This window comes from Lissotriton helveticus, chromosome 2_1, assembly GCF_964261635.1.
Source record: "Lissotriton helveticus chromosome 2_1, aLisHel1.1, whole genome shotgun sequence".
NCBI lineage: Eukaryota > Metazoa > Chordata > Amphibia > Caudata > Salamandridae > Lissotriton > Lissotriton helveticus.
Genome location: NC_136059.1, coordinates 603221949 through 603248292, shown reverse-complemented (window position 1 = coordinate 603248292; position 26344 = coordinate 603221949). Strand labels below are relative to the sequence as shown.

The window sequence follows — 26344 nt, the reverse complement described above, 5'->3', positions numbered from 1 at the left end:
TTTTTATTTGTAGAACAGAAGAAATGTAGATATGTAGAAAAAAAATAATTTGCGCCATAAATAAATCACAGGGGTGATTTTCCCAGAGTTGATAAAGATTTTTGCTTTTATTTCATTCCTTTCCTCGTTCATTCCCATTATCAATTCACTTTTACTTTGTTACTGCTCATCACTCCCTTCTTTAGAAACGTTCCTTATAGTTGCTCTCTCTAGTAACTTTTAATTATTTATCCTTTCTGGCTGTCTCATTTCCCTGCCCTCATACTCCTCTTACAACCAGGCCAGTCACAGCCCATGTAAAGAATGTGAATGGCTAGAAAAAATGTTTACATCCAATTACAATTTGGTGGCTAATCTTTGTTTTAAAAATCTTTTATTTATAGTTTTGTCACGTAACATGGCAATACAGCTTGACAACCACATAGCAAGTCTCAGAAAATTGTCATTTTTCTCTCTATACAATTCACGCTTTAATATTGCATTGAATATGTCCATTATACATTAGTCACATTTGGTATTAACACATATCCATTTATAGTACCTTGGTGAATAGTAGAAATGTCAGGCATAGAGGCCCAGTATCAGCCAATAACATGTCATGTGTATTCAAAACGGATCCCAGCTCTCAGAATGCAAATCGATAGCTGTCTTGTAGTGTAGTCCCAAGCCTATAGGGAGAGCCACAAATATCATACAACAATCATGTGCCACTTGCCGGAGGGGCATCTGTATTCTCGGCATCTCTTTGATGGAGATAGTTCGTGAGTTGACCCCAGATATCCTTGGGTCTAGAGGTTCTCGGCAATGTTTCCGCATATGTATTTGTCTGCTCCTGACAATATAAGACGTCTGTTAACCAATCCTTAAACTTCGGCACATGCCCCCTACCCCATCTGCAAGCTATCCTACGCTTAGCTAACAAGAGCGACGTGGCAATGAATTTCCTATATGTTTTAGGTAGGTGCGCAGTGTATCCCAAGAGTGCCATCAGGGGGTCTCCTTCCAGTGTGCTGTCTATCATTTTTCCGAGGGCCTCATGCACCTGCAACCAGAATTCTTGCATCTTGCACCACCGGGCATTCCCATGCCAGATGCAGAAAGCCCGCCCCAGGTCTGCCACACCTCTCACATATATCATTATCAGTCAGCTTGAAACAGTATTTTTTGACAGGCGTGTAACAAACGTTGCAGGAATTTATAGTGTATCACCTTTAATCTGCAGCTGGCAGAAATTTGCGAGGTTTGTGCACAACCATATGCCCACTAGTCATCCGTCACTTCCTGCCCTAGTTCCTCGCTCCAGTGTGCTTGGGCCGTGCTAGTGATGCCCCTCTGCTGAGCGCGTATGCAGCGGTAAATACCTGATACCAAGTGTTTACCCTCTGTGGAACTGAGCATGAAGTGTAATGGGGCAAGATTCTCCGGCTCCTGGGGGAAATCAGGGACAACCACCCTCATCCCTTGCCTCAACCGTACATATAAGAATATGTCCAACGGTGTAGGCTGTATGTTTTGAAAAAGATGTTCCAAGGAGCGGAACGTACCTTCATGGAAAAGGTCCCCCCATGTCGCGACATGAAGTCGCTTGCATAGATTCTGGAAACCCCTTTTCTGCAGTAGAGCCATGGTTGGGTGATATGTCAGCGGGAGACGCGAAGAGTACAAAAGAGGTGACGCGAGAAGATCTGCTATGCATTTCCATGCATCAACTGTACTCGTGATCGTTGTGGGTGGTGTCTCCCGGGAATGAGCAGGACCATGTATAAGGCCGTTCAATGGAATAGGGTCTGCGAGCCAGTCCTCAGTGGCTACCTGAGGCATATATTTGATGGGTTGTATCCAATAGTACGCATAATGAGCTTGTGCGCTTACATAATAAACCTCAAAGTCTGGGATATCGAATCCCCTCTGATCGTACGGCTGCGTAAGTGTGGACCATTTGAGCCGTACCTGCTTACCTCCCCAGAGTAATCTAATCAATTCAGTACGTAGGGTTTTAAAAAAGGCCCCAGAGTGATAGGGAATGTTTAGGAACAAGTATAGGAATTGGGGGAGTATGATCATTTTTACGAGGGAGGCTCTGCCTGCAAATGATAGGGGCAGAGAGTTCCAGGGTGTGACGTTACCAGCTAGGAGGATGATGGCCGTATCATAATTGAGCAGTATTGTTTCTTCCCTGTCTCTAGTCACTTGTATGCCTAAATATCGGAGGCCAGAGCCGCACCACTCGAGTGGAAAATCCGGCTTGAACTCGGGGACCGCTGTCGTGAGAGGGAATATCTGCGATTTCCCCCAATTTATACTAACCCCAGACAGTCTGCCGAAGACTATGAACTCTCTCAGCACGGGATTCATATTTTGTTGGGGGTCTATGATGTATAATGTTACGTCGTCAGCATATAAGGAGATCAGAATTTGACGTAAGCAAAACCTAAACACCTTGTCCCGGTGACATTGGCGAAGTCTGGATGCCAACAGTTCAATTGCGATAGCGAAAAGTAGTGGGGTTAACGGGCACCCCTACCGAGTGCCCCTCGATATAGAGAATGCTGGGGACATATGCCCGTTTATCAGTACTTTGGCTATGGGCTGGTGATACAGCAGTTGTATCCATGAGATAAATAATGACGGGAAGCCCGTACGTTGCAACACTCCGAATAAATAATCCCATTCCACAGAATCGAACGCCTTAGTGGCGTCTAAAAAAACTGCGGCGAGCGGGTACTCGGGAGCTACTGTCTGTATCAGGGAGTGCGCAGATTATGGGTAGTGGCCCTCCCAGGAACAAAGCCTGACTGGTCGGGGAGAATGAGTTTATCCATTAGGAGAGTGAGGCGATTGGCCAGCACTTTGGCCAGGATCTTTGTTTCACAATTTATGAGCAATAGCGGCCAGTAAGAGTCGCAGGAGCCGGGGAGTTTGCCCGGTTTCAAGACTAATGATACCAATGCCATCCTCATCGATGGGGGAAGTATCCTGACTTCTAAAGACTCCTCAAATACTTCCTTGAGAACCGGTGCCATGATTCTGAATGTAACTATTATAGTACTCGCCTGGTAGTCTGCCCAGGCCTGGCGCCTTCCCATTCTTCAATTGTATAATTGCCTCCCTAATTTCATCAATTTCAAATGGGGCACTGAGGAATTCTCTTTGTGTATCACTGAGGCACCCAAGTGCCACATCCCCCATGAATGCACCGAGGTCTACCGGCCCATGCCGTTGCGTGGAGTATAATGTAGCATAGTGTGCGGTGAATGCCTCAAGTATGTCAGGCGTGTCCTGGCAGACTGTTCCCCCAGGTCCCTCTATTTCCAATATATAGGTATTAAACCGTGGACATCTTATAATTTCAGCCAGTGCTCTCCCTGGTCGCTCTCCCTCTCCATACCTACGAGCCACCCAGTGCTGACCTTTGAACTTCACCTCTCTAGCTGCATTCTCTTCATATTTGGAAAGTTTTTCCCTGAATTCCTTCTGCACCTTTCCTGTCTCCCCGTCCACATCCGTCCTTCGAGCCCCTTCAGCTCCAGCTCCAGCTTTTTAGTTGTTCTCTGTATATCTCTTAGCACTCCGAAGCTTTTGGATATACAGTACCCTCTGATGGTGACTTTGAACGCCTCCCAGATAATTTTCACGCTGTCTACAGAGTCTTTATTTCTAAGAAAAAAGTATTTTATTTCCTCACCCAGTTCGGTCTGAAAGACCGTGTCTAATAAGGCATTCGGTTGCATTCGCCAAGTGGGCCTGGGCATGTCATACCTCGGGGGTGTGAGTGAAAGTTTAACAGGGCAGTGATCTGAGTAGGTCCTGTCAGGGTGCGAAACATTACGGATAGCAGGTCCCAACCGCCTTGAAAGCAGGTAGTAGTCAATCCTTGCCCATGTCCCGGTGCGTGAGGTGAAGTGCGTTCCCTCTTGTACCTGTGGATGTGTGTGGCGCCAGCTGTCTATCAAACCACCTTCTTCCAATATGCCTTGCAATGCTTCCTGGGAATTAGTATAATGATGTGTGGCAGTGTTAGACCTGTCCTGTGCAGGGTTTAGGGCGACGTTGAAATCCCCCCCCCATATGATGCGAGTGGATCCAATGTTCAGTATTTTCCCCCACAAAGTGGTGAAGAACTCGGGAGTATCTACATTTGGGCCGTAGCAGTTCGCTAGCATTACCGAGTCTCTACCCAATCTTCCCCATGCAATCACTTATCTCCCCTGTGGTTCTTCCAGTGCGCCCGCTAACACAAATGGTGTCTGCTTTTTTATTAATATAGCTGTTCCCCGGGCACAAGAAGAATAGGACGAAAAAATCAGAACACTCGACCATTTACTGGCAAATGTGTTTGGGGACTGTGGATTAATGTGCGTCTCTTGTAGCATGACCACTTGTATCTGCTGGCTATCTAAGTAGGACAATATCTGTCTACGTTTTCTGGGATCCCCCAGGCCTCTAACGTTCCAAGATATTACCTTAAGTACAGATTTATCTTCATGGGAAGACATAATACCTCATATTACATTGTCTACTACTTTGCGATATTAAAAATGTTAACAATTGTCTAGTACATGAGACGTATCGCCTATTTAAGTACCTCCGGCTAGTGTTGCAACAGCTGTGAACTTTCCCTTCCCTTCCCCCCTCCTACTGAAGCATCCCAATCATGCCAGTTGTATTTAGTCCTCCCCCCTCCCCAGTAACAAAACCCCCATCAAACACATTACTGGTATTAAACCCAACCCATAAACGAACTAGAATCAAAATAGATAAAAGCAAAGTCAATAAAAGAAAATAGTGGGGTTCACCCATGTGGGGGAATACTGCCGGGTGGCCCAGGGGTACCTCTCGCCTGTCCAGGAGGCCTGCTTCGTTGAGCAAGTCCCTGAAGAAGCTTTGAGGGTGACCGGCTATACATTGTGTCTGTGTCCTGTCCAGATGCGCTGCAAATGCAGTATCCATATCCAGCGAATAATAGCTGTTGGTCTTCGATTTGGTCGTGTCTGTGCTGTGGTCATGTTGTCACATCACATTGCTGAGGCGATCTTGTGCTGATCTCTGGGCCGTTCATTCCACGTCCGATGAATGTACCCTTGGAGAGTCCTCAGGCCCAGGGGGCGCTTTTTTCTGTCTCTTGAGTAAGTCATCCACCTGCTGTGGCTTCGTGAATATCGTCTAGGCACCCTGATGTGTAACTCGGAGGCGTGCTGGGTAAAGTAGAGCATAGTCTATCTGAGCTTGCCTCAGTTTTTGTTTCACAGCAGTGAATTTGCGTCTTTTCTCCTGTACATGTGTGGTGAAGTCAGGGAACATAGTAAAGGACACCCCTTCGTAGTTTAATTGCTTTTGCTCCCTGGCCACGCGTAGGTCTGTGTCTCTGTCTCTATAATTCAATAGACGCGCAATAATAGGTCTGGGTGCGGTGCCAGGGGGAGGCCTCGGTCCAAGGGAGTGATGAGCTTTTTCGACAATGAAATGTGGGGCTAATAACTCCGCTCCGATCACTGTGATGAGTATCTTTTCGATGTATACCTCCATCTTGCCCGTATTCGTACTTTTCGGTATGCCCAATACGCGTACGTTGTTCTGTCTGCTTCTTGCCTCTATGTCCTCATTCTTAGCTGCTATAATATTTAGCAGCTTATCCATCTGGGTCACCGCATTTTTCACTTGGGCCGTGGTATCTTCTGTCTCCGATATTCGTTGTACAGCGTCTTTTAGGCGTGTCTCATGGCCGTCGATTTTACGGACAATGGCATCCATGCGTGTCGTCAATGTGTCCATCTTGTCCACAATGGTTGCAAAGCCTTGCCGTACCTCTGATAGAATGGATTTCACGTCTTCGCTTGGTTCCGTTTGCTTATCCTGTTGCGGCCCTTCAGCCCCATCTTCCACCTCCGTCGTTTGTTGACGCGCACTTTTTTTTTGTTTCAAATGTAAGGCGCAGTTGGCGCATGTCTGGTTTACCCAGCTTGAATCTTGAGGCTGTAGCGGCCTTTAATGGCAGGTGTGGTGTGAGGGGAGAGGTACTATGGCGTTTCCGTAATGGGGGCCCCTCTTATCTTAGAGTTCTTGTGGCCAAGGGCCTATAGATATATAGTAAGCCCCCCTTTATGGGTCAGGCCGCACAGCGCTGCCTGTCGTGTTTTGTGAGCCCTCGTTGCAGGCCCAATAGCGCTCGTAGTGGGTGTCTGCTGCGGGTCACGGGTGTCTTTTTCTCTCCAGTCTGCCCCAGTGATCTTTTGTATTTGAGCTTTACTAGCGTTTCACGCGCACTTTCCAGCTTGCAATTCACTCCTCCATGTACTATGTGGGAGCGCTGTCATGTATATCTACATAGCCCTGTCCCTAGGGCTCTTTTAGCCACATATGGTATCCCTTGCGGTCTAGTATTCCTGCCAATATAGGATTATGCCAGCCGCCGCCTTCTGCTCATTGTCGCCGCTTTATCTACGTCTTGTAAAATGCCCATGTGGTGTTTTCACCGGTAATCCCCTCGATGTCTCGCCGCATGCATGCTTGTTTTTTTGGGTGTGGTGCTTATTTGTGCACAGTTCAGAGCCCAGGCAGTGCCGCGCCGTGTGTAGGGAGACTCACCACTATCTCTTTGCCGCTTGTGATGTGCGTCGGCCGGCGGACCACGTGGAAGCCGCGGCGCTTGCGTACCCACCGTACCCCAGCCGCAGTACCAGGAGACTCCGGACGCCAGCCCGCTTAGCGCTTCACAATGTCCACAACCGCCTCCAACCTTCGCGTATGTCGCTGATTTTAACACCGCATGTCCAGTGAACCTTCAGCTATCCTTCCACACAGCGTTTCAGGCTCGTAGCGAGGCAGGACAGAGGATAAATGAAGACGTTTCAGCTGGACGGCGAGAGCCTCACACTATGGCTGCCATTCAGCTCGTGCGCCACCTAGCGCCCCGATTTGGCACCCAATCTTTCTGTAGGGGCAAATGCGGCTAATATAGGCCTACTTTTCAGACAGTCATGATGTAAAATTAATTACAGGAGTGTTGGGTACAGTGTTTTATGGGTGGACATTGATTCTGGAGGCATCCATATGTGTAGTGATGTTTGCTAGCATAATCCTGACAAGTTTTTCAGACTCAATCTCTCTTACTAAAGTAAAACGACACTGTGGTGTTGCCCTCAGTCTGGACTGAGACTCCGGTCAGAGTTCTACATCAATCCTGCCGGCCACTATATAGAAACATACAGTCAACAGCAAACAGAAGACACATGAGGTAAACTATGTTCCCAAAACAGCAGCAGAAATAGGCTCAGGGGTCCAAGGACCTAGTGATTTTCCAAGGACAGAGTAGGTCGTACGGGATCATCCATCAAAGAAAAGAACTTGGAGCTAGGGACTGCCATTATACACCTTTTGTAACAGGGTTAGATTGCGGATTAAGTCAATATATTCTTCACAATTATTGAATTTGTATGAATCATCTCACATCATTCACATGCACCTCCTGCAAGTTCTAATGCATTATCCCAAAACCTGCATTCACCACTCTGGCACAACAGCACCCAGCTCCCTACTCGCTTACTCAAACCAGCCACCCGCTCCCACTCACACAGACCAAACACCACCCAACCACCACACTCACTTGCATGCTACTAAATTCCCGCTCGCTCACCAAACACGGCACAGGGATATGGGACCTACTGCTTCAAACCTGCCTTTTCTTAAGGAAAAATGGCTAAACCCAACCTCTGCAACAGACATCGCAACAGCCATCCCGGCCAGCTACAAGACCGTCAGCACAAGCTCTGAGATGGAGTCGCCATCATATTCAAAGGTACCATCAGCTGTCCCACCTACACAGACACCCCCAACAGCTACATGGAACAACTTACGTTCAAGATGCGCATCAAAGCCAAATTCTCTCTGGGCAGACCCCTCATACAGAATACCAGGACCCTACATCAATTTCATCAGCAACATCCCAGGCTTTGTTTCACACCTCATCCTCAACGCCAGCACCTTCATCTTCTTCGGAGACCTCAACTTTTACCTAGAAGATTGCCTTGACCTAAACTCTACGTCCCTTCTAGAACATCTCAGAAAAATTGGCCTCAACCAGCAAGTTTCCAAACCCACTCACACCACTGGACACTCACTGGATCCAATTTTCTCCTCAGTCAGCAACATCATTGTCGACAAGTCAGCAAACATGACCTCGACAGATCACGGCCATGCCAGTTTCAGCATACCCATCCCGCATCCTCACAGACCTACCACCACCGAAACCACTCAAGATCAAATCAACGCCAGCACTATCAGCAGCAAGGAAATCTTCGCCATCATTAAATATATCCCCATGCCTTCATTCGCCTTCGGCAAAATCACCTACTCACAAATTTTTTGAGACAAGCTCTCAGAATTTTTCAGAAACACAATCGCCTCCAAAAATAGCTACTTCGAACCTGAACCGGAGCCCATCACCGGCACAACTCAACTTTCCATCAGAGCCAATGAATGAACCCTGATCTCGTGACATGCCGTCATCACAATCTAAATCACTGTTACCATGAAGACCATCCACTTGGGGGCTCCATCTGATGCTTGCCTCCACCAGGACTTCGTAAAAGGACACCTACACATTAGAACAGCACCAACACCCATTCCCAATGCCTCCAGTGACTGAGCTTCATTCCTGAACACTTGGAAACATGGAACTGCCATGCCCCTGCTCAAGAAAACATCAGCTGACCCAGCCCCACTTACCAAATACAGAGCCATTCCCATCCCACCATACCCTGCAAAGGCCTTAGAGAAACAAATCATTTGATGCCTCTGCAACCACCAGCTCCTTGATGACATGCAGTCTAGATTCAGGCCCAACCACAGCACAGAAGGAATATGTTACTTATCGTGTAAGCATCTATTCGTAGGCAGTGGTGCAGATTAACATGCTATGCACACTCCTTCCATCTAGTGTGGGGCTCTGACTCTACAACTTGTTTGTTGCTCACATGACACTGAACCTCCTCCTCTGCGAGTGACTGCACATACTCAACAGCTACATTTTTAATCTGTTCATTTTCTACTTCCGTTACAGCATGTGAGGATGGAGCAAGTGCAGATATAGAAAGAATCAATCATTGCATGTGCAAGGCTAAAATATATGTACATATCTGAATATACAATGTTTATACATGAAATTTGACACCAGTGAATGGCTGCCGGGGAGGCGGAGTGTGTATGTGAATCTGCAGCACTACACACTACGAATTGATGCGTACAGGGTAAGTAACATACTCCATTCGTGGAATGCGTTGGCTGCAGATACACATGCTGTGCATTTTTATTTTTTTTACAAACTTTATTTTGCTCCACACAGTCATTTCAAGTTGTCATAACAAGTACATCATGGCATTTTCTATTTTCTTATTGTATACAAATATTTCCTTTGTGCATACTAAAGATCTGCTTGTGTATGCCAGAGTATAAATAAGGCAGTGTGCGCAACTTTGAAAACATACAAGATGCAAATATTATTATTATTATTATGTTTCTTATATAGCGCCTGAATCGACCCCCGAAAGGGTATCTCCGCGCTTGCCTTGGGAACCCGTCCTGGCTTTTCCCTGTGAGATAGCCCCTACAGGGCATCCCCAAGGTGAAAGCCAGGCATCCCGCCGCAGGGGGGCCGTTGTGGAGATTAAGCAAGCTTAATGCCCAGAGTTGCAGAGTGTGAACCCATGATTAGGTCAGGCACCGAAGCGAGAATTATCGAGTCCATGAACATTTGAGCTCAAGACCCTGCCGCGTCGGGAATTGAACCCTGGTCCCGGGTCTGACCTCTGCTTCAGGGTCTGCCTGCTCTAACCAGTGAGCCACACTTCTCCACAATATAGCATTCGGTTCAATTTGCAACAATTTGCAACAATTTCTAAACAACCCCATTAACATATAACCTCCCCCACCACCCTCCTCCTGTCCTGCCGGTTTCTGTGTGCCACTCGACCTTGTGTGCTCCTGTTTATACCACTTGGTACGATCTACTGCTGGTGTGCGGATGATAACGCGATTTGGACATTTAACAGTTCTGTAAATCTTGAACCGCATACAACTGGTTTCGCTATGGGGTTGAAATAATATCTTGTGGAAGAAGATCTAGTGTTTTAAAACCTTCCAGCATGAGAACTCATTCCATAGAGATGGGGTGTTTTCGTAGTCTGTGTACCTCTTCACGCCTAATTGCTGTGCTTTTGGCACAGCACCAGCGTGCCACCTCTTCCTGCCAAGTGGGTAAAGTGGGGCATCTAGGGGATTTGCATCTCATGGTGATCGCTTATATGGCCAATATGAGAGCAAGATCAAGGAAGCGCAGTTGAACTTTCAAAGAGCACGTGCGCTTGCGGAGACCCAATAAACACAGCAGTATGTTGTCCTCAATCTAAAAATGCGTGATCTCCCCAAGTGCAGTTCAGACCCCCCCACCCCCCAGTAATCACGAAGGTGAGGGCAAGCCCATAGCATGCAGGTAAAGCCCACCTCCTCGGATCTGCAACGTGGGCAGCAGTGTTGGGCGTCTGGGACCATGTGATTTATTCTCTTTGGGGTTGAATAGGATCTGTGTAACAACATACATTATATGAATTTAAATTTGGCGTTGTGGGATACTCGCTTGGGGTGTTCTAGGATACTCGCCCATGCTTTATCAGTTAGTGCAGCTTCAGTTGTCTCTATCCATTTTGTTCTAAGGTCAGTGAGTGGGATGGATGCTTACGTCCGAATACCAACGTACAACCATTTAATAAGATGGCGGCCCTCCACCATGTAATAGAGTGATCGGACCAGTTCGTGTTGCGGAGGTTCAGAACGTTGAGGTGCCCATGTCTTCCTAACGTAGTGAGATACTGCTGCGTGAGTTAAGTAAAGACGATCTGGCACGCCAGAGGTCTGTACAAAGGCGTCATGATCAAGGAGGGTTCCATCCCCAAACAGCGACCCAACCTCATCCACGCCAGCTTCCAACCAGGCATGTAGCAGAGTCTTCGTGAGCCTGCCACCAGTAGTTGGTATTCCCAATCGTGGGATATTACCAGCGTACGGGATCGCATCTGAGGTGTAAAGCAGAGCCTTCTTCCAGCAGTGGAGTGCCGTTTTAAGTAACAGAGGCGCAGCAGGGGGGATTTTTACTTTCGGTAACAGTAGAGAATGTAGGGCTCCTCGCTCTAACTCACAGGTCTTACAACCTATTTCCTGCAGGTTCCTGCCTGCTGTTCAATAAGATAACCATTGAAGCTGACAAGCATAATTCATATGCTATGCATAAACTGTAAATCAGCTGGCCTTTCGCTGTGGTTTTAGGAATCAGATGGTACAGATATCTGTAATTAAGTCCTTGTGTTTTCCTTAGAGTTTTAGTCCTATCAATGTTACACCTTAATGCTCTTTTAACATCAAGTGTGAAGTGCTCTTTCTGCAACGTTCTCTGGTTTTGGAAAAACACAGGAGGTAAAGTGGCAGATTCAAGTGAAAAGGGGAAGAGGACTTTTTTAATAAACTTGAGCTCTTTTGTAGTTGCACCTCTTCTTGGAAAACTTGAAAGTAAGGTACTTTTATTTTAAGGGCATGTAACTTACTACCCGTTCTTAGTGATGTGATAGCCACTAGATAAGCAATCTTTAGTTGCAGGAAATGTAGTGGGCAGGAATGTAATGGTTTGAAAGGCGTGAACATTTGTCTTGTAAGTACCACATTTAAATTCCATGATGGGACCGGCAGTCCTCATGGAAGAATTATTCTTTTCAGACATTCTATGAAAGCCATAATGACCAGTATGCAAAAAAGGGACTGGTGTATATGATTTTGCAGGTATGCAGCAAATACCGTAAGGTGCGGCCATATGGAAGTAAGTGTATGCTAGTCTTGATTTCTGTAAGTGTAGCAGATAACATACTATTTGTTGTACTGTGGGAGCACAAGGGTCTATGTGCTGAGCCATACAGTAAAGGACAAAGCTTTTCCATGTAGCTGCATAACAGGCTCTAGTTGTTGGACAACTTTTCTCTCTACGAATGCTCATACACTCTGAAGGCAGCTGTGTGTATCCAACCTATATGATTTCAGGAGCCAAATTACAAGGTTGAGTTGTTTGGGATGTCTAACTTTGCCTGAGCTGTGAGTGAGAAGGTCTGGGGTGTTAGGTAGCCTCTTGTGAGGTACTATGCATAGTTCAACAAGTTGTGTACCACAGTTGTCTTGCACAGGTGGGAGCTACTAGGTCATCTTGAGAGAAGGCTGTCTGAGTTTCCTGACAAGATAATGAATGAGAGGGAGAGGTGGAAAAGAGCAGTAAATATCCCCGACCAATTTGTCCACAGTGCATTGCCTATGAACTGTGGTGGTAGTACATGAAGGTGATAATTGCGTCTGAGTTTTTGGCCAAAATGCTCACATCCGGCATCCCCAAATGCTGAAGTAGCAATGAACGACTCGGAAGGTGGAGTTCCCATTCATGGACTTATTGCTGCATCCTGCTCAACAGGTCTGCCACAGAATTGTACACTCCCAGGAGATATTCGACCAGAAGCTACACATGATGGCGAAAAGCAAAAAGCCAAATCTCATGTGCTAGGAGAGACAACTGTATCGAACGGGTGCCCCCCTCTATTTTTGTATAGTACATTGATTGTGGGCATATCTGTTCTGAGGAGGACAACCTTCTGGGTTACATTAGTAATGAAGGCTTTTAGAGGTAACTGAATCTCTATCAGTTCTAGCACTTCGATGTGAGGCGTTTGTTGGTGATCAGTCCAGGCGCCCTGGACCGTCATGTCCTCCATATGCGCGACCCACCCTATAAGTGATGCATCTGTGGGGATTGTCACTTGCGGATCAGGTCCAAAAAAAGGTCTGCCCTTGAGGAGATGCCTGTGCCTCACCAATGTAACGACCAACAGACCATGGACCCTATACACCACCCTCCACTTGTGAACACTGAAATGCCAGACACTCCGGGAGGGCATGCACAGGAGGCACATCACTGTTCCGATTGGCAACCAACGATGTGACTGAAAAAGAGAAAGCTGGTTCCTGAGACTGAGAACCCTCTGTGAGATATGCTTTCACTGTAACAGAATTGAGGATCGCTCCCAAATATGGCGGTATCTGGAGAGGTTGTAAGTGGGACTTTGCAGCATTGATTGCGTAACCCAAATTGTGCAGCAAATTGATGGCAGTTTGTGTATCCTACAGGCATTTCTATCTGCTTGATTTATTTACCAGCCAATCACCTAAGTACGGGAAGACATGGATGTTGTGTCTTCTCAAATGAGCTGCTACAACTGCCAGACATATTGGTAAAAGCGTGTGGTGCGGTCACCACCTCAAAAGGCACATTATGAACTTGTAATGACGTCCATTTACCACAAACCTGAGGCAATGGTGATGTGGTGGATGAATCGGGATGTGAAAGTAAGTGTCCTTCAGGTCCAGTGTCACTATGCAGTTGCCTTCTTGAAGTAGAGGGATCACATCCTGTAGTGTCACCATATTGAAGTGTTCTAACAATACGTAATAATTGAGAGGGAGGAGATCCAATACTGACCTCAGCATACTGTCCTTTTTTGGTATCAAGAAGTACAGGGAATATAGGCCTCTGCTGAGGTGTGCCTTCAGAACTGGTTCTAAGATGCCTTTTAACAACTGAGCTTTTACCTCCTTCTTGAGAAGGTGAAGGTGTTAAGGGTCAGTCAGTGTAGTGGAATGCTTGGGGTGGGAAGTGAGCTCTAAGCACAGTCCGTGCTGAATGATGGGCAGCACCCACTGGTTGGATGCTATTTCTGGCTATAGTTTGTGGAAATGCAGCAATCTTCCCACGACATGTATAGCCAAGATCGGGGGAATTTGTGGCGCCTCCCTTTCTGGGAGTATCTTTACCTCTACGTTTTTGGTTACCCCCGTATCCTCATCTGTAGTAACCCCTGCGCTTTGCTGGTGGTATGTCTCTTGTTGTTTTTGGTAGAACAGGGTGTTGTGGTTTTTGCTGCACCCCTGCGATAAATCTTCAGAAGGACTGCTGCCTAGGTGTCTGGACTAATGCCCCCAAGGATTTCGCAGTTTCAGGAGCGACACCTATACTCTGGGAAGCTGTCGTTTTCCTAGCTGTTGTAACTACATGTGTCCCCCAATGTAGAGTGGATCACTGGGAGAAGGCTTGCATCTGAGCTTGATTCAAAATGTTGATACCCTTGACTTAGCTGGCTCTTTCAAAATTCCAGACGAGACTGAGTATTGACCCTATCAAGGGTGAATACTGACCTGAGTGCTCAGTCTTGGAGAGTGTTTTGGCAAAAAAAAAATCACATTCTTTCTCTTTGATGTGCATCTGGACTTTGTGAAAGTCAGCTACACACCGTATTACACTACTTTAAGAAGTGGTGTCATCTGGTGGGGATGTCTTGACTGGGATAAACACATGAATGTCAGGGTCTGGAGGAATGACATCTTATGCGTCCTAAGGTCTAGACTATCTGGAGGCACTCCCTGAGAGTCTTCGTGGTGCTAGGGCTCCCTGTGTCTCCGTCACCCGAGTGTGTAAAGTAGTATAGGGATGGTTGCTTTGTGTTCCATAGTCTTTTTCTTTAGAGGGGGCTGAAGCTGAAGTGTCCTGCCTCGTCCTTTTATGGCTTGTTTTTTCAGAAAAAAGTTTCAACTCCAAATGTCTTTTTCTGTCCATTAGTCTTTTGGAGATTTTAAAAGACTGCCCTCTGCATCAGGGTAAACTGTGGCATGGGCTTTCTATATAAGGCATGTCCTTATGAGGTTTCTTTGTCAGACATTCTTTTGGAGAAGAAACTATTGATGTAGGGGATTTCAGTGCTGAAGTTTTTTTCAGCATTGGCACCTGTGATGCGCGTGGAGTCAAGGCTGTATATCTACTCGCCTCAGACGAGTTTGCTGGCTTCGAAGAGGTAAGTGGCACCGATGGCTTGATTGTCGTCAAGGGCTTTGCCCCCACAAGGCTGACATTTATAGATGGCTGGATAACTGAGATGCCCTAGGCATCAATATATTGTGGCTTGGCTAAATGTTACACAAGCTTTGTGAATGAACTTCTAATCACAGGATTTATCGCTCTTTGTAAACCTGCCACTTATTAAAGGTTTTCATTGGTTCCCATCAACTATGGGTTTGCATTCAACTTCCACAACCTGCTCTTACCATTCTTCTTTTGTAGTTTTGCACAATGGAAAGGCAGTAGGTATTTTTGTGACTGCTTCTGTTCTGACAACCATCAACAATTCGCTTGTCCCAATGAAAACCTGTGGCTCTACACAGTTACTTCCACAGCTGGTCTAACATAACTGACTAGAAGTAATGTGAGACATCAGTAAGGCGCATGGATTATTATAAACCCTTATATTTTGGATGAAAAATTGTACCTCATCCAACCTTACAACAGATGGCATGTGAAGGGGCTACATTATATAATAAAAACTGGAAAACTTAGGTCTATCCGTTTTACAACAAAAGATGGCATGTGATGTATAACATCTTTTTATTTGGCATAGAGAAGAAGTGCAGTTAAGTAACAGAGAGCCCGATTAGTTGCTGCCCTGACACCAGCAGGCCCATTACCCTCCTTGAGGAGCCCATCGCGGTAAAGGTTTGTGGGCTAATACAATCATATCCCCGTACCTTCTCATGTTAAAGGCAGATCAGAGAGAAAAGCCATATCTGAAGAAGTTTTCATGCAAAGAAGCAACAACAAAAAACATCTATCTAAAGCGTTCTGGCTATTGCCACACAATATGTACACCTCCTTAGGGCCTCCTTATGAGTGTTATGGTTTAAGCCCTGTTATTTCCCAGCCCCAGAATGGTCATTACTGGAGGTTCTGGCAATGCGGAGGGTAGGTAAATAACTGGCATTACAGCTTTTTGGCAAATAACCTGGGGGAATTAGAGTTGTTATACTAATTCCTGGTGTTTGCCCACTGTCAATTTACGCTGATATTTCAGTTACATTCAGACTGTCAGAGCCTTTTCAAACCACCTTAACTACATGCTCTTGCATCATCCTTAATAATTCCTACTCCAATACAGCTTTAAGACAGCATGCAATGAACTTTGTAAAAGTGCCTATATAAGAAGATGACTGTGCTCACCAAAGCATATGCCCAAGCCCTATGTGGCCCTCATTGTGAGTGGCCCAATATTTCCAATGGGCCTGCTAACAACAGTTACCAGGTTCATAGGAATTAATATGATTAGCAGGAAGACTGCCGGTGAGTATTATTCGTATTGGAGATTTCAACTGCGGTAAGCAGACCAAGACTGGGGGTGGAATATCAGGGGGAAAACATGCAGGAATTGGTACGGTAGTCAGATTCTCACATGTTTCTCTCCAAAAACGTATAATCTCCAATATTTCTCTCCCTCTCCAACATTTCCGATGGGAGAGTGGGGGAAATTTCAGGGATTGAGCAGTGCAGATGCAGCTCTTTTATTTGATTTTGGCCCTATGTCCCTGCTTCCAAACCCTTCAAAATGTATGGAGAAACAGGTCAATACTCTTCTCTCTGAATAGAACAGAAAAAGCGCTGCTGGAGATCTCTGAGATAAAAAGTGGAACCTAGACCTCTGTTATAACATTGTGCTGGTTCAACTGGATCTTTCGCTGGCATTCAATACGGTGTCTCGCAAGATTCTGCTACACCAGCTCTATGAGATTGGTGGGATTGGCTCAGCCCTCCCCTGGCTCACCTCCTATCTTAAGTCTCGAGAGCAAGCTGTATGGATAAGACTGTTTCGCTCTGAGGTGAAATCCCTATGCTATGGGGTACCTTGGGGTTCTGCTATAAACCCTAACCCTTTAAAATATTTATAGGACACCCCTTGCTGTTTTGGTGGAGTTGTTTGACATCAAAATTATTTCATATGCAGTTGTTGTTCTTGTACAAAGGAACCTTGATGAATGCAAAGTTGGCTTTCTCAGCTTGTATAAAAGCTGTCATGGTCTGGCTTAGTGCCAATAATCTTTAGAGCAACCCTGACAAAACTGAAATCTTGCTTTTTGGCTCTGACCCCTTACCTGGATGGATGGGCTGCTGGCCTGCTGACGGTCCTCCTCCACCTTCCCCTTCCCTGACGAATCTAGTCATGAACTTTGGGGTACGTTTTGAGGTCAACTCATCTTTTTCCTTTCCGGAATCATCTCCTACTCCAATTAAGGATTACCATAAATCAGACTGCATTCGCGAAACTATTAAAAACCCACCTTTTCAGAAATTAATGGTTCATTTACCTGATATACAGTGTTTAGCGTGGGACACTCCAGAGTAGCTGTGTGCTCTTGAACTGCCCTCATTCATTGTAATTGACCAGTGGTAATGACGGCCTATGACTAGGCACAATCATCCATGAACCTACCCTTTGGTCTGTTCATGCTTAAAAAAAACAACACAGATTATAACTGGTACATTTCCATTACTTTTAACCACTAACCACATGAGTACATGCATATTCAAAGACTTCCAACATTAATGACCAATCAGAATAACAGTTGTTGAAATGGTTACGTTTAAAAAAAATTCAATTTCCTTATATTAACTTCCTTATAGATTTTCGTCTTATTCGTATTGGGTAGTTAGGAAATACGTGTATCCTTAATTTGGAGGATAGCTTTTTTTATTTTAAATGTTTTTTTTTAATTTTGAGCACTTTAAAAGTTAAGTCCTACAACATCTAGCTCAGAGCAACTCTTCTAATCAGCCCACAGTTCCTTCGGGTGCGATGGGGAGCATCAAGTAGTTCTGTTGTGTTCTACTTGCAAAGGTGCCATAGTAATCACTGTCGAACACACTTCCTGCTCAGCCTATAATGATATTTCTTACCTCCACCTGACTATACATTTTGACTACCCGATTTATTGCATCTACTTCACGAAAGTATAACCCACAGGTCAACACAACCACGTGCATTAGCCCATGCATGTTACACAATATGAGGATGAGAGTAAGCACAATCAAACCATCAGCTTGTAAATATAATGGATTCACCACTTCTTCCTTCATGGTTTTAACTGTTGACATGGATCTCCACTAACAAATGATGTCAGAATTGACACGGACTAGATATTACTGCTAGGCTGTAAAGTATTGGACAGTCATGACAGAATGACTCCTCTTCTCCACAGCAGGCAGTCAAATAAAAAGGCCAAATGTAATATATGCATGCATACACCATGCCTTTTATTTTTGCTCTGCAGTCTGGTAGACAACCAGTTAAAAACTGCTCTGCTAGGCAACGACTCCCCCTAAAGATTGGGGTGGGGGTTGTATATGGCTTGCTCCCAGTGTGACAGGTAAGGAAGGTGTTCGCTACGAATCTTTTTTCCCTTAACACACTTACATATCTTAGTGAGACTAGATGTGCCCTCTGCACACAACCCCCAAGATTAGACCAGCAAAATATTGCATTATAGGCACTGCCGGCTACATATAAATCAATTTGACATTAGCCTTAGGAGGCAACAAAAAGTGCCCAAACAACAGTGTTGAAACCAGAGGATTAAGTCAATTGGATATATCCCAAAAAGGGGACAGCTACATGTCACTCCAAGCCATTACGTAACAAGCATTTTATGGCACCAGTTTAAGGTGGACCACCCACCAGGATACCTGGAACACCCACTTACAGAATAGGGGTCCTAATTTCATGTAATGAATTCTATTATGTAAACCATGCACTGCCAGAGGGTAAAATGCACCCAAGCACCCAAAGTATACATTGCCAGAACACCAAACCATTCCGCTGGAAATCTATGATGATACAGCTGAGCAAACCTTCTTACAACCTTTCACCATCAAATTCACAAAGCATCTACAAGTAATACAGCTTGCAGTGAGTTCTGTCCACATCTTCTCATTCACTCATATTATGATGCATATTAGGATGCAGAGGAGTGAGTATATTGATTTTAACCTGATATAATCTGTGATGAAATAGTAATAAGGTACTGATTAAGATGTGTATTTCTTAACTTTTTAAATGATTGGTACTGCATTTCGTCTGATGGTTAAGTCACTTTACCAATGCAGTCTTGCATATTATCTCGAGAAAAATAAATAAAGCATTAGAACAAAGATATGAGAATCTTACTTTTGTTGATCAAAATAATGTACATTTCAATGCCTGCTACTGCAGCTCTGCAGCTTGATCGAAATCAATACTTTAATCAAGGTAGACGTTTTACCTCCACCTGTTTCTCCAGTTGCCAATAAAAGTGGTGGTAATCCAGCCTCATCCTCAGGAAGAAGGCTCAAGTCCTTGCCAACGCATTTCTCAACGCCACACAGCAGCCTGTAGTCGGACAACCCAGCAACTGTGAAAGCATCAGCAGCAGCAGGGCTGGGTAATTTCTCAGTTTCAGAAGTCAGACTAATCGTCTCATCATTGACACGGTCAACAGATGCAGCAAATGTACCACTTCCAGGACCAGCAACCTTTGAGGGGTGGAAAAAGTTCATAATTAAATACACTGCTTGGTTATGCTCTTTGAGACAAAGACATTTCTAAATTAACAACTGCCAGAAGCAGCCAAACAATTAAATAACTGCTCTGTTTCCCTAGTATTCAGCATCTACCTTTGAGACAAAAGAAATGCTACATTTTGGTTTCATGACATGTAAATTAGACTAGATCCAACTACAAAAACCCACATCTATTATACCGAAAATATATTTTTTTCTCTAACTGGTCAACAACCTCTTAAATGAGAGAGCAAGTCTCAAAATGTCGCTGCAACTTTCATTCATTAACATTTCTACCATTAAACATTTTCCATTTATTAAGGGGACACATTGCAAAACCCATCTACGGTTGCAGTTGATAAATAACCAAAAGTTGCGCGTTTATTGTCCAGTAAAATCTACTGAAGCTCATATTAAAAGAAAATAAATATCCTCTCTAGTAAAATACATTTGATATCTACTGTGGCATTACCACACAGCTAGTGTACCTCGCTGATGTGGGAGTGGGAATGAGGAATTCAAGGAGGAAGGATGAAAGGAAGATGGTGAGAGGGGGAAAACGAGATACAGAAGAACAGAGTAAACAAGCATTTGCAATGCAATCGGTCTCCCCTTTGGAACCTTATATGTATTTAGCTATGCAGCACATTAGCCTGGGCGCTGAAACATCTACGGTTCTTTGACATGGAGGGAAAGTAAGCACCAAAATGAGTGACACACCAGGTATTGGACTACATGGAGAGAAATATTGCCTTTCAGCTGGAAATTGTATAGTCCAAAGCTCTGTTTTTAAAATAAAATCAGGGCTTTCGGTGGTCATATCGCTGAAAATCAAGATTAAAAAATATATATTATTGTCTACGTGTGCTTGTGGAAGACAATTTCTGTGTACTGAAATCTAGAGAATGCTAAAGTGATTCTGGTATTTCACAGACCTCTGCTGGTCGTTTTCTATCAAGACAGTTAAATAGAGGCAGTTGAACAGAAAAAAAAATCCCTAAGCGGACGGAGACCAGTCCTAGGGCTGATCTCCAGAGCCCACAAAGTACATACACATATAAGTATATACTAAAGTATATACAAGAGGTCTCGAATGCTCTACCTAAAAATTAAACAAACGAAGGGAAGTGAAATAGGAGAGTAGAGAAAGGGACAACACTGAGGAAGGGAAGGTGGGAGAAAAGGGGGTGAAGGAGGCAAGAGGAGGCAAGTGGGGGAAAGGACAGACTAGTAAGTATGGGTGGGACATTTCTGGGGATAAGCATATGGACAACAGCGGGTGAGTGTGTGTCAGGGACTAGAGGAGGAACATGAAGGGGGGAGAAATACATGAAGGAGAGAGATGAAAAAACACATGCACTCTCAGAGTACTTTAAAATAAAGAGAAAAGTAGCACCCGAAAAATGAGCAGATGTCCATGCTCCAGCGAAAGGGACAATATACAAAGAAGATGGAAGCTTACAGAAGCAAACTAATAAGAAGCAAGCAAATCGAAGCAAACCAATGGTACGAATTGGGTGGCTTCTATGACGACTGTAAGAAGACAGTGCATTGTCTGCTGTAGGCGAGACCTAAAAATCATTTTACTCTGGCTATGAAAAAATATATATATATATATATCATGCTGCCCAAATTAGAGAATACACTAGCCTTTTTTCATTTCCAATAAACTGTTTACCCACTCACTCACTATTTGGAATCTTTCACTTTGAAAGTACCCACATTCTCAAATATTTCAAAGACCACATCTTTTGGAGAATGTAGTCTCAAAAGGACGCAAGGCCAAAAAAAATAGTAACATTTTAATTTGAGCTCAAACAAATAATGTTGAATCTACAAAGTGTACAAACACAATCAATCACACCCAAAGACCAACAAACGCTAACCCACAGTGGTTGCGACAGTCCTTTTTATGGCCTCTCCACTCCAGATCATCTTGTAAAGAGCAGAATGTGTTACAATGCCATAACAAAGCTGGTTGACTTTCTACAAACGCCAATATTAATAATACAAGTACAGGATTGGTTGCAGTTTGAACTTAAACTCCAAGGAATATCTCTGTACCTCCTGTGCAGAGCACTGCCCTACCACTGCACCACTATACCAAAGTAAGTAGTATGTCTCTCCTTAGCTGTTCAATTTCCTGCCCTCTCACAAGGCGTATGCAGTTTGGTTTCAGTGGGAAATTGCACAATGATTGGAAGGCAGGACAGAATTACAGAAAACTGACGCTTCTCCTGTAAATCTATAGTTACATCTCCGTCTGAATTCTCTAAATTGCCTAAACCATTTCCAAGTCTTAACATTGCAGTTTTTGACAGCAGGTAGGCGACTTCCCTTCCCATCCCCTCCCTCATTCGAGTCCAGCTGTGTTGAAAACTCATCACTTCACGCTCTAATGCTGGAGCTTTTCTGACCTAAACTCATCTCTATATAACGATCTTGTACAATTGCAAATTCTTGAAAGCCTTTTTACCCTAACAGCTGATTCTTCACTATATACAGCAGCAGCTGCTATTGCCGCTTCTTGTGGTGCCAAGGCATTGCGCTTCCTCTTCTAGGCTTATTTTACATTTAGTTGTTCTACCCTCCCTTCTCCTTTGAATCCTCGGTGTCACTGTAGAAATGCATGAGTACAGCGTACTATGTACAACTTATACTTCTTTAACAACTATGTGCAAGGTGCAGTAGCATGTAGGTGAGAGAGTAAGCATGGTGAAATTAAATGACTCGGGTGGCTAGATCCTAAAGCTTAGTAACTTTGAGTTTTTAGATGAAGTTTTAACTAGAATTTAATCTGCTAATCCCATCAGCTAGCCACGCCAGATGGGAGGCCCAGCAGAGACGTACAAAGTAAGCGGGTTCCCCACTCCCCTCAAGTATAGCTTGCGACGACAGTTAAGAGATTTCCGACCGTCTGACAAGCAGTGAGAGGACTGGTTTTGTTTCTGGCAGAATGCAGGCACCCCAAGTTCTGCCCGACTGCTATAATGAATCAGTTTGGGAGTGGATGCCCAATTATCCAAATGGGCTCAAAAGATGTTCTGCCCATCATCTTTGCTTTTCCACTGACCCCTCAACTATGGGGCAAGTTCAGGGGGCGTGGCCAAGCCAGCCAAGATGGCGGACGAACCCTTCTAATGCTCCGCTTGGCTGCCCGCGCAAGCCAGATAATTCACAGTTGAAAATGCCTCAATCCTGCTCAAAACTACCACGATAGGCTATATAATCCGCTGGCGGCCTGATTGATACCGGGGTGGCGGTTCCGCAGAGGGACTACTCAAAGGAACGAGATATGCCTGCTGATCCCGGGACGAGCGCAAAATGGCAGCGCTCATCGGAGACCGACAGCTCGTAGTAGACAGCTTGGCAGAGGCGCACTCCAGGGTCTGACACTGCGATTGAAGTGCCGTTGTGGGAAGGACACTGACTAGTGTCACAGAACGCCGAGAAGATACAGCGAGTGACAGGTGAGCGATCTCCAAGAGATCAGAGGGGTCCTGGGAACGCTGAAAGCCCTGCGACGATCCCCGCTGTTGCCTAAAAGTTGCGGCCATTAACCCCCTCGCACCGGACCGGACATGTTAGAAGCCCACCTCCCCCCTCCCCGCCCGGAGTGATGATGGGGGGCGGAACCATCTTGCTCCTCACGCGATGACCACGAAATGGTGGCACCCATGGGAGACCAGCAGTTAGTCGCAGACAGTCCAATGGAAATGTGCCACTAGGACTGTAATCGCGCTCGTTGTGTTGCTGTGCAGCAGACACATTGACTGGTGCCCCAGATCACCAAGAAGAAACCACGAATTCCAAGTGAGCGCTCACCACAAGGTCGGGGAGACCCTAGGAACGCCGGACGCCCTACTGCGACCTCTGCTGCTGCCGGACGCTAAATCAAAGAACACCCCCACCCTGGCCTGATCCTATATCGGCCCGGACGCAGTAGGCATTCCCTCCTTCGTTCGGCGCCGGGGTCTCGAAGCACGAGGGAGGACAATCACACATGCAGGAGGCACTGAGGGGTGACTAATGCGGACATTTGACATGACAGGGGGTCCCCCCCCATCCCCCCCAAACACAGATAACGGGGCTATGTTACCTATGAAAAAGTGAGAGTGCTGCGAGCCTTCCGGCCCCGCCCAGTTGGAATACTACAGGGAAGCAAAACCTGACCACGAAGTGGCAGGACCCGGTCTCAACTGCTAGCGGCGAAAGAAGAGAGCCCCCGTTGATCGCACTGAGGAGAGAAACTCCTGAGTAAACACCCCCTGAGAGAAGGAGAGACATTCTTGCATCACTCCCAAGGAGGGAGGGAGTGGGCGACACCACTTTGTCCTCTCTTTCCCACCCGGTAATCCTCACACCACAAGGAAATGGACAAATACTGAGTAAGAGGACAGAGTCAGGCGCAGTGGACGTCTTTACGAGCGCTGAGGGAGGGGCGGATTTCGATTCCGGAGCTCAGCATCGGGGTCCTGGCGGTGGAAACACTAGGAACAACAGTCGGAACAAGACACGGAGCTGCAGTTGAGATTCACCCAAGGGTGACATCAGGCCACAGCAGGCGTGCCCAGAAGCGCGAAGAGGGACCTGGGGCTACGGGGTCGCAGCAAGAATTGGAGAGCTGAAGTGCTGGACACCCATTACAGAGGGACCCTTCCTGGTGCCCCACTTAAACAACTGGACATAAACAAACCCCCTGCATTACCGGACGAAATCCTGCCCGTTCAAAACTGACTAACTCCACATGCTGGTAGTTATTGTCATCAATTGAGCGCACACCAAGGTGACCCCAGTTTCCAAAAAAAGAGAAAGCTTCGGTAACAAAAGGAAGAGGAGGTGGATAGTGCCCTTACCTGTTAGAAAACCTCAGAATCGCTACATAAATATACGTAGGAACGAGTTAACCCACAACCTAAGTGACATGGGGTGACAAAGAATCACTGGAACAACGCCAGCCCCAGCCATAGCACGGCAACCCTCCCAGGGACTCTCAGAAGGGAAGATGACGAGCGAATCCTCGAACTCGGACTCTACCTCTGCTAAGTTAGACAGAGTTCTAGAGGAAATCGAACACTCTCTGCTGACAATGGAGAGCAAATTTAGTGAATTGGCCACAGACCTCAACTTACTACGAGATGACCATAGAAATCTGGCTGATAAAGTTAAACAGGGGGAAAGAACGCGTCAAACTGTGGAGCCACAAATCCAGTCGCATCAGAAAGCAATTGGAGAGCTACAGGCCAAAGTGCAGTTTCTAGAAAACAAGACAGACGACTTGAAGGGACGATCCCGACGGAGCAACATTTGAGTGATCAATCTGAAAAGGGGTTGGAAGGGGATGACCCTATACAATGTATGGAAACATGGATCAAAATGTTTGCGCAAGACTTAATCCCACACTTCTCAGTGGAGAGAGCACATAGGGTCCCAGCTCGGAAACCTCCACCAGGATCCCCACCCAGACCATTCCTCCTCAATCTGCTCCTTTACCAGGACAGAGATACAGTGCTAAGGGCAGCAAGACACGTGATAACACTCAGGGTGGAGGACAAACAAGTCATGCTCTTCCCGTATTACTCCCAAGCAGTCCAGAGACAACGTGCCACGTTCCTTACTGTAAAATGCAACCTATGGCAAAAAAAACATACAATACGCACTCCTATTCCCGGCCCGCCTCAAGATCTTCCACGGCAGGAAGACACATCAAGATCATCCATGGCAGGAAGACACACTTCTTCACAGACCCAGCAGAGGCGAGAGACTGGGTGGAACAACATGTAGGAGAGAATACTGAACACAAAACCGCACAAAACCATCGACTCCTCAACCGGCGGCGACAACAAAATAAACGAATCACCCTCATGCAAATGAGCCAACAGTCGCCCCCCAACACCAGGAGTGACCCAGACCTGGAACAAATAATAGCAGAGCGCAGAAGAGCCCTACAGGCAGCGGCAGTGACGCGACAGACTGGAGAGACCTCAGATGGAGACAGGGGCCCACACCTCTTCACTTGGGAAGAGGATCCCAGTGAGACACAAAACTCCCGGGAGGGCTCGGTTACCCCGCTGCTGGTGACCCCACAAACGGGACGGCCGCATCGAAGTCAGTCAGGACTGGCGGGGTAGACAGCGAGAGGGCTCTCCCGAGACCACACCATCTAATCTGTGCATGCGCCGCACAGCACAAGAAAACATACCCAGCGGTGTCTGGGACATCCCATAGCGATAACCGCAGCCAGACGTCTGGTATACGACGAAAGCGATGGAGACATCCACGGGCATTCACAAATCTTCATCATGAAGCGGGCAGCTGTGACGTTGATCTCCTTAGCGAAGAAACTTGACCACCTACCCCCACGTAACTAACTAGAGACAGTACGAGATGTACAGTTTTGACTTGTTGTCCTGAACGATAGGTCCTATCAGTTGGGAATGTTTCCCGAAACTTAGTTTAAGGTCCCCCTCGTTGACCATTTCCCTCGAACCCCTGCAGGAGCGAATGGACGAGATAACAAGACGTATGTGGAGGGTGTGGATGTTAGCGGGGAGGACAGAGCCGACACGACAGAACGCCACATAGGCGACCCTTGTTCAGCCAACTATCATCGTGACCACTAGAATCCCTAACACGGACATAAAGCTTATCACACTAAATGTGCGGGGGATGCACACGGCTAGTAAACGTTATGCAGTATACACCTACATCAAGAGACAACAAGTACACATAGTCCTAGAGGAGACACATTTAACAGCGGTGGAGGTGGAGCGCCTCCGTAGAAAGTGGAAGGGTACCATCTGCGTACACAGCATATTCAGCGTTCGCTAGGGGGGCGCTGGTCTGGATACGTCCTGG

General features: G+C 46.0%; 1 protein-coding gene across 2 annotated transcripts in view; it reads right to left on the bottom strand.

Moving 5' to 3' along the window:
* The window catches only part of ZFYVE16 (zinc finger FYVE-type containing 16), a 589878-nt gene that overhangs the window by 334683 nt on the left and 228851 nt on the right, over positions 1–26344 (bottom strand). For both annotated transcript variants that reach the window (XM_078675307.1, XM_078675306.1), the window contains one exon: positions 19210–19459. In XM_078675307.1, the coding sequence (XP_078531433.1) occupies positions 19210–19459 (250 nt within the window). The remainder of the gene's footprint in view (positions 1–19209; positions 19460–26344) is intronic.